The 16,404-nt window shown below is 42.9% G+C and overlaps 1 protein-coding gene across 2 annotated transcripts; it reads left to right on the forward strand.

The window, feature by feature from the left end:
• The first annotated feature begins 8,689 nt into the window (after nt 1-8,689).
• On the forward strand, nt 8,690-15,855 carry LOC311297503 (phospholipase A and acyltransferase 3-like). 2 transcript variants are annotated; one of them, XM_084419821.1, is made up of 5 exons: nt 8,690-8,794; nt 13,991-14,046; nt 14,465-14,573; nt 14,652-14,920; nt 15,685-15,855. In XM_084419821.1, the coding sequence occupies exons 2-5, from the start codon at nt 14,032-14,034 to the stop codon at nt 15,796-15,798; spliced, it is 507 nt and encodes a 168-aa protein (XP_084275947.1). In that variant the 5' UTR covers nt 8,690-8,794; nt 13,991-14,031; the 3' UTR covers nt 15,799-15,855. The 2 variants fall into 2 exon arrangements, with proteins under 2 accessions (XP_084275947.1, XP_084275948.1); XM_084419822.1 differs by lacking the exon at nt 8,690-8,794 and having other exon boundaries at nt 13,921-14,046.
• The last annotated feature ends 549 nt before the right edge of the window (nt 15,856-16,404 follow it).

A 16,404-nucleotide genomic window follows, 5' to 3' on the forward strand; every position in this document is an offset into this window, starting at 1 on the left:
AAAAAAAAAAAAACCAGAGCCTCGTCAGCCATCCTGCCCCGTGTATGCTGAGCTGGTGGTTGATATGGGGCGCGCCGCCGACAAACTTCAGTTGCCATGGCGGCGCGCTCAGGGAGAGATCGCTCGCGGCAGGCTTGACGATCGATTTCTCCCTGAACATATGCCACCAGCTCAGGTGAGCCTTCCTTTCCTTCCTGATCTCCATACTGAGATCGAGAGGGCTTGGAAGAACCCATGCTCTGCTCGTATTCACTGACATCAGCGGGGTGATTTCGCTGATGTTGAGTGGATCGGGAAGCATGGGTATGTGTCGATACCGCCGATTGACGAGACGTTCACAAAATGTCTCGTGTCTGGGCGGGTGTCGACACTTAAAGCTCCAACCCTGCCATCCAAACCGCTTAAAGTATCAGCTCGTTTGAATGGCAGAGCATACACGGCAGCAGGTCAGGCCGGCGCTGCTCCCCATACCATGGCGGTGCTGCAAGCTTACCAGGCTGACCTGCTGTGGGATCTCGACCAGGGGGCGGGGCTGTCCCCTGAGGCGGTTGCTGAGCTGCGTCGAACCACAGTTTTGTCTCTCCAGGCCTGCTGCCGCGATCGGCCGATCGATGGCAGCGATGGTGGCCACGGAGAGGCATCTGTGACTTAACATGGCTGATATCGGGGAGAAAGAGAAATCCTTTTCTCCTCAATTCACCAGTTTCGCCTTCTAAATTTTTACCTCCGTGGATGAACGGTGGTTGGGAAGTTTAGAGAGGCGAAGGCACACTCAGCTGCTTTTGACATGTATACCGCTGAGATCCGGGTCCAAGCCCAGGCAGACGGGAGGCCCTGGTCCCTCTCGGTCCGAGGACCGTAGACAGGACCAGAGGTCCAGTGTCGCCTCTCGTGCGCCCCCTCCATGGAGGAGTAGGACACAGAGAAGGCGAGCCTCCCGCAAGAAGAGGGATCTAAGGGAGGTCATCCAGCGCAAGCGCACACAGCGTGAGTAAGGGTTGATCTCCCTGGAGGGCCTTTTTCTACCAGCCCTCTCTCTCTTCCTGACTCCCCAGGCGTTCTTGCTACATCAGGCCTGGGGCTGGGCCCATGATAGAACTATGTTCTGTTGGCCCGCCTTGGCTTGATTAGTGTGAGCGCCTCTTTTAGGCATGTAAAAGTGGTGGACCCCAGGTTTTTGTGAATCTCTGGTGGAGTCTTCACTCCGCATGCCGCAGGTGAGCTGATTGGTCTTTTAAGAATATCTGTGTGTACAAATAACACTGACATTTATTTCTCTACAGACCTCGTTCCCTGTATAGACTTAGGGAGTCGTACTGGCAAGGAGGAATAAGGTAAAGTAAGTTTTGGACTTCAGGGCCCTGAAGCCTCCCCTCAGTTGGTGGCTGGAACGAATTAGGGAGAAGCTCAAAGAAGATTTGGCTTCCGTGCTGAGTGTGTGATGGCCTTCCGGTCATAACATTTTTTATGCGTGGTGGGCCGCCGCTCATTTCTGTTTAGCCTCAGGGCTATTAGCCACCCAGGGGTAGAGTAGTTGGTCTTCCTAAAAAAAAAAAAAAAAAAGAGCTTTTTTGTTTTAGGTTTAGACTGACGCTGGCGCTTCAGATAGATCTTATGTCTTACCTATCGGTTTGTGACATTGATATCCTGAGTACTTCGCTCCCCTGAGCTCTGTAAGGTGTCAGTAGGTGAGTGTTTTACAGCCTCTCAATCAAGTAGGCTGTGGCTCCTCCGAGCTCTCAGGTAGATCTATGCTTGTAGGTCGGCCCTAACCCGGGCCGCCTCTGTAGCTGGCCTAGGCTAGGTTTGGGATGTTGGAGGCGTTCTGCTAAGTATAGCTGCCACATTCATTTTGTGTTAGGCTTCCTCCCCTAGATTTCAGCCTCCTCCCTTAAATGGGAGTTGTTGGCCAAGGCCCGCCCCTTTCACTGCATTCAGGGGTGGTAGAGTAATGCAGGGTGGTAGTTGAGGTATGATCCTTCAGGCAGGGTTAGGCTGTCTTTCGCTCTGCGATGTGATAGTTTGCCAGACCCTGCCGAACAGAGCTACTTGGATTAGGCCTCTAGAGCTGGCTCCACTCAGCCCGTCGAGCTGAACCACTCGAACGAGGGGTGAAGGTTGGTTGGCTTGCAAGCAAGCCCCGCTTCCCCAGGCTGGGCACAGGACAAATCCCTGTTACCCTTTGGAGCCACTTGCAGGCCCGCTCCCTGTCTAACATTTCAGGGGCATATGGTGTTACTCCCCCACTAAACGCGGGGTAGTTTTGAGTAATCCATTCTCAGCTCTGTATTATCTACCTCACACCACGATGGCTCCGGTTGAGCAGGGAGTTCTAACTACATTTCATTCCGGTTTTTGAACTCCGCTCCCTTGAAGCCAGAGCATTGCCATGAGCTGACGCCCATGCATTTAGTAGGCAGGCCCTTAAAATGGGGCCTCCACTAGGCAGAGTGGCGTATGTTGTACTCCCCTGCTATGAGGGTATTGCTTTTTGCTGAGTACACTGCCTTTGGCAATGTGATTAGGTACCAGGATGCTGTAAGCGCTGTAGTAACAGTTTTTCTGCCTTGAAGGCTGCACAGTTAGGTAGTAGGCCCCAGCAGGCCTCCTTGACCGGGTAGCCCCTAAGATAGGGCTCCTAGGCCAGCTCACCTTCGTTGGTTGGCCCTGGTAGTTCGGGCAGAAGACTCACTACCGAGTAGTAGGTCTTAACAGGCCTCCTCGGAGGTGGGTCACAACATTGTGGAGCATACACTAGGTCAAAACTTTAGGAAAGTTTTTTATTAGTATGGTTCCAGCAGTGTTCATTAAAGTAGCAGAAAGACTCGCTATCAGCTAGTAGGCTCGACCGGGCCTCCCTGTTAGGCGAGTCCCCAGCAGCAGTACACATCCAGCTGATTAGACCGTTTCAGGAAGTAGGCCTCTTTAGGCCTCCCTGAAGATGGGCTCCCACATTTTTTTGTGGGGATCAGGTAGTAGGCTTTACTAGGCCTCCCTGAGGGCTGAATCCCTCATACTGTGGTACTAAGTGGCCCTGAGGTTGAACTATCAGGTAGTAGGCCTCATAAGGCCTCCCTGAAGGCAAAGCCCCATAGACAGTCAACTGGACTGCCAGTCTGGCCCACTGTCAGCTGTGGTTTTCAGGTAGTAGGCCTCTCCAGGCCTCCCTGAAAGTAAGCTCCTTCATGTCATGGCTCTCTGGTAGTAGGCCTCACCAGGCTTCCCTGGAGTTGAGTTCCATCATACTTTGAGTTTCCACTTAATGTGGTTTTTCTTGAGCTCCCACGTTCTGTGGTTATCAGATAGTAGGCTTCACCAGGCCTCTCTGAAGGAGAGCTCCCACATACTGTGGTTGTCAGGTAGTAGGCCTCTCCAGGCCTCTCTGAAAGTGAGCTTCCACGTTCTGTGGTTATCAGATAGTAGGCTTCATCAGGCCTCTCTGAAGGTGAGCTCCCACATACTGTGGTTGTCAGGTAGTAGGCCTCTCCAGGCCTCTCTGAAAGTGAGCTTCCACGTTCTGTGGTTATCAGATAGTAGGCTTCACCAAGCCTCTCTGAAGGTGAGCTCCCACATACTGTGGTTGTCAGGTAGTAGGCCTCTCCAGGCCTCTCTGTAAGTGAACTCCCATGCACTGTGGTTATCAGGTAGTAGGCCTCACTAGGCCTCCCTTAAGTTGAGCTCCCACGTTTTGTGGTTGTCATGTAGCAGGCCTCTCTAGGCCTCTTTGTAAGTGAACTCCCATGCACTGTGGTTATCAGGTAGTAGGCCTCACTAGGCCTCCCTGAAGTTAAGCTCCCACATACTGTGGTTATCATGTAGTAGGCCTCTCCAGGCCTCCTTGGAAGGTTAGCTCCCACTTACTGTGTGTTTCCACTTAGCATGGTGTTTCAGGTAGTAGGCCTCTCCAGGCCTCTCTGAAAGTGAGCTCCCACGTTTTGTGGTTATCAGATAGTAGGCTTCACCAGGCCTCTCTGAAGGTGAGCTCCCACATACTGTGGTTGTCAGGTAGTAGGCCTCTCCAGGCCTCTCTGAAAGTGAGCTCCCACGTTTTGTGGTTATCAGATAGTAGGCTTCACCAGGCCTCTCTGAAGGTGAGCTCCCACATACTGTGGTTGTCAGGTAGTAGGCCTCTCCAGGTCTCCCTGAGTAGTTTCACTGTGGTGCTGGGTTTTGTAAGCTAGTGGCCGCTTACTTTCAGTTTAGCAGACCTTATCAGGCAGCTACCGAAGGTGAGCTTGCGCCCTGGCTCAACTCAAGTTTGTATTCTCTGCTACGGGTTCCCTCCTGGAACCTCTTTATCCTGCTACAGCCTGGTTGCCTACCAGGTAGATCTAATGCTCCCCTCACTGAGGGTCAGTATGAGTATGTGGTCTCCTGAGTCTGATCAGTCGGTCGTAGGCCTCTTATGAGGCCTCCCAGTTAGATCAGTCCTTAGGCCCTCACAGGCCTCCTTAGTGTTTTGAAACACAAACACTGGGTTGATCCGTGGATCGAGTAGAGAAACTCCCCTCGCTGGCAAGGGTTGTAAAGCACTATGCTGAGTCATACTCTCCAGGATATCCCGTCTCTGAGATCCGGTCCGAGTGGTTCACTGCCTGCTTCGCAGTCCCTCGGGTTGGATGCCTTCCTAAAGGCAAGTGTCCAGAGGCTCTGTCTTCGGACAGACAGGAAGTGGCCAGACTGTAGTGTCTTATATGGTGACACCAGGTCAGGCCTGCCTGGTGGCATTTCAGGTGGCACGTTCCCCTGAATAGTGACTGGCTGGGGTTCCCTCAGGTTCCCCTAGCCACATTCCCTAGAAGGGACCCCTTCTAAGAAGTTGAAGTTGTGGTCCTAGGCCCTTGAGCAGGCCCAGGTAGACCTTTCACTAAACTATGTTTATGGAGGTTTTCTGTGGTGTCATTTAGCTTGGGCTATGACCGTAGGGAGTGCTGTCACTGACAGCTCAGTGTGACCTGGGGGTGAGTGGTACTAGCGTTCATTTGAATTGCCGGTTCTGACAGTTGTCACTGCCTTTTGGCATGCACTCCCCTTAGCATGGTGGCGTTGGTATATCGTTCCCCATAGCGTCATTCTGACGTAGTGTAGAGTTCCCTTTCGAAAGGGAACGTCTCAGGTTACGACTGTAACCTATGTTCCCTGAGAACAGGGAACGAGACACTACGTCTTCCTGCCATGCCTCGGGGCCTGCCTGCAACAGTCCCTTCAGACGATAGGATGTTTGTCATGTTTACAAGGCGCCCTTTTATACTTGCAGGTCGCATGTTAATCATTCACGCAAATGATTCACGGGCTGTCGCCGGTCAGCATGATTGCTGTGAGTTGATATTGATTTCAGACACCTGTCACGCCTGAGGCGTTCCCCATAGCGTCATTCTGACGTAGTGTCTCGTTCCCTGTTCTCAGGGAACATAGGTTACAGTCGTAACCTGAGACGTTTTTAAGCGTGACCGAGGAATTTCAAGGAGCAGCTGATTTTGGGATCTCTGTGAGCAACTAAAATGTAACTAAAAATTCAGAAACATATTTTGGTGCCAGCCCATGCAAAGCTTTAAAAGTATACAAAAGTACCTTGTACTTTGTTCTAAAATGAACTGGTAGCCAGTGTAACGAGGCCAGAATAGGGGATGTATGATCCCTCTTTTTGGTGTTTGTCAGCAACCTTGCTGCCGCATTTTGTACCCGCTGAAGACGTGACAGAGAAGACTGACTTACACCCAGATACAGGACATTACAGTAATCAAGACGCGAAGAAATAAAAGCATGAATTACTTTCTCCAGATCACTGAAAGATAGGATAGATTTAAGTTTAGCGATTATTTCGCAATTGAAAGAAACTATTCTTCACCACCGAATTGATCTGTCTATCAAATTTTAATTCTGTGTCAAAGATAAACCCCAGATTCTTACATGTGTTTTAGAATATATTATTTGGTTTTCAGCTATATTATTTGCACAGCTATTAGGGCCAAATATAATAATTTCTGTTTTGTCCTTATTTAACTGGAGAAAGTTATTATTCATCCAGGATTTTACATCTTTTAGACACTCAAAAAGTGAATTAACAGATTTGCGCGAGTGGGCGTGTTCAAATTAAAAATAATTAGGAAGCGTTTGAGAAGCTGGACATCTTGTTGGTTTTATACAAATTACTTAAACAGAGAATATTTGTTTTCAGTTTGAATCCGATCATTTAAAAGTACACACTTAAATGTTTATAAAGGTATATGGCTCATAAATGTGTGACAAGTATTCGCTGAGTTTGGTTTCAGTTTATAGACGTGCTCAAGAAAAAAAAGTTCACCGCGACGGAGAGGCAGAACGCACACCCTGTTTATTTTCTTTATTTTACAAAAACACAATGTTTTGATTTGATTGTAAGTGGACACATACAAAACATTATTATTTTATATTTCTTTTTTCTGAATGACCATAAATGACGGAGTAATTTAAGTTTATAGTGCTACAATGTGAAGAAAATCCAGCAAAACGCGCCGGCGCGTTTGCCGACCTCAGAGGGTTAAAAATAGAACCAAGAGGAAGCATATACAATGAAAATAGCACTGGTCCCAGAATGGAACCTTGAGGGACCCCACATGCGATCGAAGCTATTGATGAGGACAAGCTTCCAATTTTAACAGAGAAGGTTCAATTTTGAAGATAAGAGGCAAACCAGCTTAGAGCAGTTCCTTGGATTCTTTTTATAACAAGAGAAGAATTATGAGAGCCAAAAGATGGAGTTGAGTCGATTAAGACACCAAGATTACGAATAGAGCTGAGTATCATCGGCATAACAGTGAAAACTAATGCCATGCTTCCTAATGATATCTCAAGTAATGATACTTCAACGGTATAAATGATGTTTGAGAGGTAACACGTCTTATTCTTAGCAAATACCAATAGTAATAAAATAATTTATGTACAATTTAATAATATGAATATAATAGATTTAATGCACCTTTGAACTACAGAGACACATGCTTTAACCACGAATGTGGACGGTGGCTTATTTTGTCATGTGACAACAAGTTTATTTAACCCTCTGATGGTCCTAGGTCATTTCTGACCGAATAATTTTCTGTTTTGAATTTCTAAAAATCACAGCTTCATCGGAAGGTTATGATACTTTGTGACTTTTATGGCATTAGGTATGTGAATAAAAAAAAAATTGAGGTCATGATTCGAGCATGCTAAGTGGTCGTAAAAAAAATAGTCACACGAGGTCTTCGGTCAAAAATGACCGACCCATAGGAAATGAATGGGAAATTTACAAAAACACAAAAATTCTCTATAAATCGGCCATGATGCAGAAAAAAAGTGCTCAGCAACGAAGGGGTGAAACTCTAAAACATCAAGAGTGAAAAACATAACATAATTAATAAATATAATTTATATATATATATATATATATATATATATATATATATATATATATATAATTAATATAATAATTATTAAAATAATTAAAATAATAATTAATAAAATGTTATAAACCTTGGCAAAAAGTATTATTTGAGAATTTCTAAAGAAAATACATTAAATCCACATCTTAAAAGTAAGTAATTTGGTCCAAAAACAACTAGAATTCACAAGCATCTCCATTTAGAGCTATATAGGCATCTAGTGGTAAACCTATGCAATAACATGATTTATTTAATTTTATGTTTAATAAATTGATTTTTTTTTTTTTTTTTTGAAAGCCTAGTTTCTATTTTAACCGAAAATACTGCATAGAAAAAAATATATATATATTTTCATTGGCAAAAAATGGACTATAAATATTACATAAATATTAATAAGTTCAATCAAATTGTCCCAAAATACTAAATTAAAAAGAATAAATATTATAGAACAAAAATAAATTGCATTGGTTTTTACTGGGATGGAGGAAGTTTCATTTTTAAGTGTCCGGTCACTTCTGACCGGGAAGGCCAAGAACGTGACTATATTTCAAAATGATAAATATAAGTGACCAACAATGCAAATTTATTTCAATGTATTTGGAATATATGCCACATATATTTTTGACACTTTAAAATATATTTCAATATTTCTTTTTGTTTCTGTAGGCTATGGGTTTAAGTATAGATATAGAATTTATGCGTTAAAGTTAAACAGAAAAAAAAAGATTGTCGACACTTCAGAAATTTAATTGATTAATGATATTTCCATCAGCTATATCAATAATCGTTCTGAAGTGCTAAAGTTTTTTTTCACAAGAAAATCCTTGATAATCTTCATGTTATGAACTGTCGGGGCAGGAATGTGAAAAATCTAATTTAATCTTGAGAGCAAAATCACTTTCAGTTTCCATTTCTGATAAAGCAGGTACGTGTGTGTGTGTGTGTGTGTGTGTGTGTGTGTGTGTGTGTGTGTGTGTGTTTGCATATGCAGGCCACTGAAACCACATTTTTATACACTGTAAAAAATTTGTAACACTCCCAAATCAAAAATTTCAATTGACCGATAACATCTAAATTTTTCAGTTGGCCCAAGTGAAATTCTGTAAATTCTAAAATTAAATGTACAGATTTTCACTTGGGCCAATTGAAAAATTTAGATGTTATCGGTCAATTGAAATTTTTGATTTGGGAGTGTTACAAATTTTTTACAGTGTAAGTCATCTTGAAAGTGATAGTGAAAAGGTCACAGTGAACTATAAAAGTTTTGCAGCAGTTACTTTTTGTTCAGTAAGAAACTGCAACTGAAGGAATCAAGACTCAGGGAGACATCAGAATCACCAAAAGCACAAACTACAGCTAAGACAGTTTTCAGTTGTTGAAAATAAAAACGGGTAAGCAAGAACTATCCTCAAAATTATTTCATAGTATTTAACTGATTTTTTTTAGCTTACTTAAAATGAAGTGTTTTGATTTTGAAAGCTGAGAATATCATCCTGCAGTGCAGCAACACTTGTTGACAGAGATCTCAGCAGTTATTCTAATGGCCCTTAAAGGGCTGGTTGATTATGATTTGACTTTTCTAACTTTAGTTAGTGTGTAATGTTGCTGTTCAAAATTTTATTTTATGTGGTATTTTAAATAGTTCTGAATTTGATTTCTTTAAACAAATATTGAACATTAGAAATTTAACAAACTGAAATGTTTTTATGGCTGAATTTTATAACATGTATTTTCAAACAGCTATTGTTTTTTTGTTCTGAATTCTTATACTGCAAATATTCAGTTTTAAAAAATACAGATTCAAGTTTTCAACATGAAGACGAAATTGAGAACTTCAAATTCAGTTTTCAAAAATTCTAACCGCAGAAAATTCAGATCTTACAGTACAGAAAGTAGGTCACAGGTCATCCACAGGGAAGAGTAAAGGATCTCCGATAAGTCGAACAGAGCATTCTGGCTGCACTGCAGTAGTTTTCTGCCGCAAACGTGGTGGTGGTTCAAGAGAATCCGTGTATCTTTCGTTCAGTCGTTTTTTAAATTTAATATTAAGAGTAGAAAAATGAGAAAACAGCTTGAGTATTAGATTTCTAGTATTCTAATAATAGTCCTCCGCTGCTGCAGAGCTTATGAAACTTAACGCTTTTATTGCAACTAGGCTACATTTCATTTTCTCATCAAACAACGGCTCACACAACAGAAGAGCCGAGACCAAACTTAGAAGTTCTAGAAAGTGGGTGCCATTTTTATTTTTGTAATGCTTTTCTCCTGTTTAAAGTAGAGAGGGAGTCAGGGAACTATTTTGTTGTTTCTTTCCTTTTTCTTTCCGTAAGGGTAGATTGGGTCCCTATAGTTAGAGGTATTTTGTTTATTTATTTTCTTTGGCTTTTCCCACTCCTGAAGTTAACAGTCCTAGACTGGGTGGAGCGTAACAATTATCCACATCCACATATTACCATGAATAAAAAAAAAAAACTATTTTTAAATGTATGAAAACATAATTAGGTGCACACACCTAATAACTTCTGTTATGCATTTGGCAAAAAGGTTTTGTTGACTATGCATTTTACCTTTGAAATCTAAAACAAGTGTAACAACTGCCGTCACTGGTGTATTTCATTCTCGTTAGCCGGTTTTCCACCATCGTTCCAAACGATGCGTTTCCATTCAGCGCTGATCTGGCCGGTACGGGTGTGGTTTAGTTTCCCGATGTGGAGCGGATAACAGCCACTCTTTAGAATTGTCACGGGATGCACACAAAAAGGGTAAGATCCATGTGCAGTTTAATGGGGTAATCCGTAATCATAAACCAGCCAGGCAAAGGGTCAAAATCCATACAAAGACAGTCCAAAAACAAGAAACAAAACAGGAATGGAATTCAGAAGTGCAGTCTGACATCAAACAAGGACTCCATGACAATAACTGAAACAGACAGGGTATAAATAGACAGATACAAGGTCCAGGCCAGGTCCATGGAGGGGAACAAGAACAAAAGATGATGGAGATGATGGCATAACAGGTGGCGGAACAGACCGTTCAGGGGTTCAGGGCGGAGCAGGCTGAGCAGGCGCCCAGGGCGGAGCAGGCTGAGCATACGGCCAGGGAGGAACCCACCATTTGGGCAGCCAGGGCGGAACCTGACATTCGGGAGACCAGTGCGGAGCAGGCTGTGCAGACGGCCATTTGACGTCCGGGACGACAGCGGGCTGCTCGGAGACGGCCTCCGGGACGACAGCGGGCCTTGAGGGACGGTGGACGCCTGCTTCCTCCTCTTCCTCCGTTTATGATTCCGAGGCGGTGGCATCGAGCTTACCGCCTCTGGGGGCGCTACAGTCTCTTGCAAGGGCATGGCGGCCATCTTGTCTGGAGACACGGGCGTAGAGTCGGCCATCTTGTCTGGAGACACGGGCGTAGAGTCGGCCATCTTGTCTGGAGACACGGGCGTAGAGTCGGCCATCTTGTCTGGAGACACGGGCGTAGAGTCGGCCATCTTGTCTGGAAACGCAGGCGTAGAGTCGGCCATCTTGTCTGGAGACGCAGGTGTAGAGTGAGGGACGGTGGACGCCTTCTTCCTCCTCTCCCTCCGTTTATGATGGTGAGGCGGTGGCATCGAGCTTACCACCTCTGGGGGCGCTGCAGCGTCTTTGGGCGCCTCTGGAGGTGCTACAGTCTCTTGCAAGGGCATGGTGGCCATGATCAGTTATTTCTTTTAATTGTATTATTAATTTATGTCCACATTGCTCCAGTAATTGTTTCGGAGACTGGCTCCTACGCAGGGGTGGGGTGGCCATAGCACACACACACACACACACAGGATTTGGCTTTCGACATGGCCGACTACAGTCAAAGGATGACAGGCAGAACAGGATGACAGGCAGGACGGATTGGAGAGGATAAATGGCAGGTAGGAATCCAGGTAAGTTGTTCGGAAGTCTGTGGGTCATGTCAAGGCGAACATCAACGAGACCAGACACCGAATGAAGGGAGACTGTGAGTATATAAGGGGAGTGCTGGTGATGGGACACAGGTGACGGTGATAATGATGATGGCTGAATGAGTGCAGGTGTGCCAAGGAGGATGATGGGAAGTGTAGTGCACACACAGATGAAGACATACGAACGTGACCGTGACAGTATGTAAGTATATGTGTATATGGGAATATAGGTTCATATTTTTATATATTTCTATATTTTTTACTATGCTGCTATCTGGAGAGGACTGCTCCAACAGAATTTCGTTGTATTGCATACAATGACAATAAAGATCTATACTATCTATACTATACTAAAGTTTGATACAGAATTTAATTTTATTTTGTCACTTCGGGGTAGGTTCGTGAAACTAATTTTCCCGACAACGCTTTATCTGTATAGTGGTAGAGGGATCCTCCATAGGGAGAGACTAGTTGGCACTTCAGCACTGCGTTGTCATCGGTCCAGGCGAAGGTCCTTCGTCAGATCTGGATACGGCCTGGATCCGGCAGGCTGCGGGAAAACCTCGGGATAAACACAGACACTAAAATTAGCGTAGATGCCATTCTTCTCATGATGTAACGAGTACATCAGGATTTATGGGATGTGTTCCCAGTTCCGTCTGATCTAATCTGTGCAGCCTAACATTAAATTATAGAAGTCTATAATGTATTATGTGAACGCTAGGTCAAAGAGATGTGTCTTTAAAGTCCGCGTGAACCGGAAGTTGCAAACGACTTTTCTCCAGTGTTGTGACGTATTTCCCAGTGAAAAGGTATATTGAACAGAGGGCAGGGTTTTACTCTAGCGCTCCTCCTCTCCATCTCTCACTCATAGCAGACTAACGGTTTGAGGGGAGTGGTTAAGCGTTTCCCAAACCAGGCTGTCAAACATACGTCATCAGGGAAGGTCCTCCAATGCAGAGGGGAGGGGCATTTTCAGATTTTGATTAAAGATTACAAAGCCAAAACATTTTTTTGTGTGGATTGACTTGCATGGATGAATTGTTCACCACAAAACTAACAATTTAGGCAAACAAAGTAAATATGGTCAATTTTGAATTCATGTGGACTTTAATTTGGCTTTGAACTGACAGAGTGTGTCTGCTTCCCAGACAAAGATTGTTCCAGAGTTTTGGTGCTAAATAGGAAAAGGATCTACCGCCAGCAGTCGATATTGATATTCTAGGTATTATCAACTGGCCGGAGTTTTGAGATCGCAATAGACGTGACGGACTATAATGCGTTAAGAGCTCGCTCAAGTACTGCGGAGCTAAACCATTTAGTGCTTTGTAAGTAATCAGAAATATTTTAACATTTATACGATGTTTAATAGGGAGCCAGTGCAGTTTTGACAGAACCGGGCTAATATGGTCATACTTCCTGGTTCTGGTAAGAACTCGAGCTGCTGCGTTTTGAACCAGCTGTAGTTTGTTTATTAAGCGTGCAGGGCAACCACCCAGTAGAGCATTACAATAATCTAGCCTTGAGGTCATGAACGCATGGACTAATTGTTCCGCATTTGTCAATGAGAGCATATGACGTAATTTAGATATATTTTTAAGATGGAAGAATGCGGTTTTACAGATACTAGACACGTGACTTTCAAATGAAAGATTGGTATCAAAGAGCACACCCAGGTTCCTAACCGACGACGAAGACTTAACAGAGCAGCCATCAAGTGTTAGACAGTATTCTAGGTTATTGCGTGAGGAAGTTTTTTGTCCAATAATTAGAAACTCTGTTTTTTCAGAATTTAGAAGTAGGAAATTACGAGTCATCCAATTTTTTATATCAGCTATGCATTCTGTTAATTTAGTGAATTGGTAAGTTTTGTCAGGTCGTGAAGAAATATAGAGCTGAGTGTCATCAGCATAACAGTGAAAACTAATGCCATGTTTCCTAATGATATCTCCTAATGGTAGCATGTACAGAGTGAACAGCAGCGGTCCTAGTACTGAGCCTTGTGGTACGCCATACTGAACTTGTGATCGATGAGACATCTCTTCATTTACTGCTACAAACTGATAACGGTCAGATAAGTATGATTTAAACCATGCTAGTGCAATTCCACTAATGCCAACATATTTTTCGAGTCTATTTAGTGGTCAATAGTGTCAAACGCAGCACTAAGATCGAGTAACACTAATAGAGAGATACAACCACGATCGGATGATAAGAGCAAATCATTTGTGACTCTAATGAGAGCAGTCTCGGTACTATGGTATGGTCTAAATCCGGACTGGAAATCCTCGCAGATATCATTTCTTTCTAAAATGGAACACAGTTGTGAGGATACTGCCTTTTCTAGAATCTTTGACAAAAGATTCTACTAGTCGAGTTGCTCATAAAATCTGATGTCTATTTCCAATGCTCCAACTTTGCTTATTTATACTTATATGATTGCCTTCATATTCACATTTATTTCCATAAAGTGTTCCTTTGCGTTGGAATTTAAATTGTCCCAAATTTGCTGTCCTCAGTCTCAACTCATTTTAAGAGTAAATAAACAACATGTATAAATTCAGCAGTAAAACGCCGCTTAATTGTGATCGGATCAGCAAAAACACATCAGGGTGGTGGACACAAGGTCTGATTGTTGTTGTTCTGTTTCTCATAGGATTAGAGTAAACACAACAAGAAGAGTTTGTTGAGGTTGCCATGGCATCGACAAAGGTAAATATCTTTTAACTGAAACAACCTGAACATTAAATGTAATAGCAAAATTATCATTTTGGTGCTTTTGTTACCGATGAAATGCGCGTGTTTAGTTTGGTAATTATGTTTACTATGTATTATTGCTGAAGGTCTTTACAGTGGAATTTATTAAAGCAACAGAGAGTGTTATAAACTGTATAAGACCGGAAGAAGAAAAGGCAGCAGATACCTCTCTGAAACAAGCATATGACTCTGATAATCTGAACAAAACCACAACCAGCACAGTTTCACTCTCCTTGTCGTTATGTTTATCTATTCACAAGTGCACTGGTATTGAGTTATTTTAGTTATTACCTATGAGATCCTTTTTTTTTTTTACAAGTGAAATGGTTCTATTAAAATGTAACTCAATATTAAGCCTGATATTGTCTCTTAGTATGACAAGAAGCCTGCGCCTGGAGACCTCATTGAGATCTTCAGAAGAGGATATCAGCACTGGGCGATCTATGTTGGCGATGGCGATGTGATTCACCTGGCGCCCCCCTGTGAGTGTTTCACATACTGAGCTGAACCTGTATTGAACCTGAATTTTGTTGCTTACTTTTCCATTTCTGTCTCCATAGCTGAGTCAGCTCAAGCTGGGCCCTACAGTGCGATGTCAGTACTGTATGACAAAGCCATAGTGAAGAAAGAAGAACTTTATGTTGTAGTTGGCAATGACAATTACCGTGTTAACAATCTTCTGGATGAGAAAAATGAGCCACGTCCCATTGAAGATATTCTACGGGACGCACAGAGACTTTTGGGAATGATACTTCAATATAATATTGTTACTAACAACTGTGAACACTTTGTTACAGAGCTGAGATACGGAAAGCCAGAGTGCCGCCAGGTACGGTTAGTTGGCATGTCATTCACACAAATGATAACTGTATGTTAATGAATTATAGTGTACTCATACAGTTGTGCTTGACATTTTTTAAACCATTTCGAATTTACTATATTTCTGCATAAACATCACCCCAAAAACCATCAGATTTTCACACTGAAAGTGGACAAAAAGAACCCAATCAAATAAATGAGATGCAAAATATTAAACTTGGGAATTTATATATTCAGGAAAAGTATCAAATATTTAATATCTGTGAGTGGCAAAAGTATGTGACCCTCTAGGAATAGGTGAAATTAGAGTGCGGAGGTATTTTCAATCACTGGGATGTTGTTGCTAATCGGGTGAGAAAAGGTTAGAAAATCGTCTCTAAAGAGTTCGGACTCCACAGATCCACACGGTCACACCAGATATACTGAAAGCACTCACAGATCATTAATACTGGAATATTTTCTCAATAAATAAATGACAACGTACATATCTTCATCTCATTTGTTTGACGGGGTTCTCTTTGTCCACTTCTGATTTTTTTGGGTCATGTTTATGCAGAAATATAGCAAATTCAGAAAGGTTCACAGACCTTCAAGCAGCACTGTACATGTATCATGTATTATTATACGGCTGTATTATGTTAAAATATTTGACATTAATTGATTTATTAATATAATAGATTAAACATGGATTATGGTCCACACAAGCTCTGACTTCAGTTTCAGGAACTTGTAACACAATAACTGAATAGAGATGCTGTGTGTTTATCTGTATAGGTGCGAGAAGCGGTGAAGAAAGCTGGTGCTGCAGCGGCTGGCTTTGGAGTTATTGCTGCTGTTGTTGCTGCTGCTAGATACTTTTTTGGTTCGAAAGACAAAGAAAAGTACTAATCAATCAAACTTCAAACAAACTGCTGTTTCTATTTTTGTGCCAATAAATATTTGACCAAACATTTTTCATTATGTAATTATTTTTCAAGTTGTGTGGTTTCATAAGACTCTTTTATTTTATGATTGTTCATATCTAGATGTAAAGTTATTACTTTTTTACAAGTTAGTCCATTTCAAATGTACTTATCTAATGAAAGACAGAAAAGTGTCCAGGGTGCTCAGGGAGTTCAGTCAGATGTTTGGGGTCTCTTTGGGGTCGGGAATTCCAAGGAAAACAGTGTGAAGTTGAGATGAACACAGCTCAGTGTAGTAGCTGTCGTAGGAGTAAGAAGAGCTGGAGTAAAACTCACAGCGGCCCTCCATCAGCGGCCTCCTGTCCTACACACACACACACACACACACACACAGTAACTGATGGTTTTCTGCATGAGCAGTGAGAGAGACATGTGTGAGCAGATACTCACGATGAACTCGGCCGCGATGATGCCGTCGATGATGGAGCAGAGGAAACACGACACGACGCCGAGACTGATGAAGATGATGGACGCCACCAGCTGACGGACAAACACACGTTTAATCAACACTGTATAGAATATTGCAGTATTT

The sequence above is a fragment of the Rutilus rutilus genome, assembly GCF_951802725.1.
Source record: "Rutilus rutilus genome assembly, chromosome: 9".
In the NCBI taxonomy this organism is placed as follows: domain Eukaryota; kingdom Metazoa; phylum Chordata; class Actinopteri; order Cypriniformes; family Leuciscidae; genus Rutilus; species Rutilus rutilus.

Excerpts from the sequence above, each read along its gene's own strand:
- LOC311297503 (XM_084419821.1), top strand. Across the intron at positions 14,574-14,651 it reads GATTCACCTGGCGCCCCCCT|CTGAGTCAGCTCAAGCTGGG; the intron begins GTGAGTGTTTCA and ends CTGTCTCCATAG. Across the intron at positions 14,921-15,684 it reads GAAAGCCAGAGTGCCGCCAG|GTGCGAGAAGCGGTGAAGAA; the intron begins GTACGGTTAGTT and ends TTATCTGTATAG.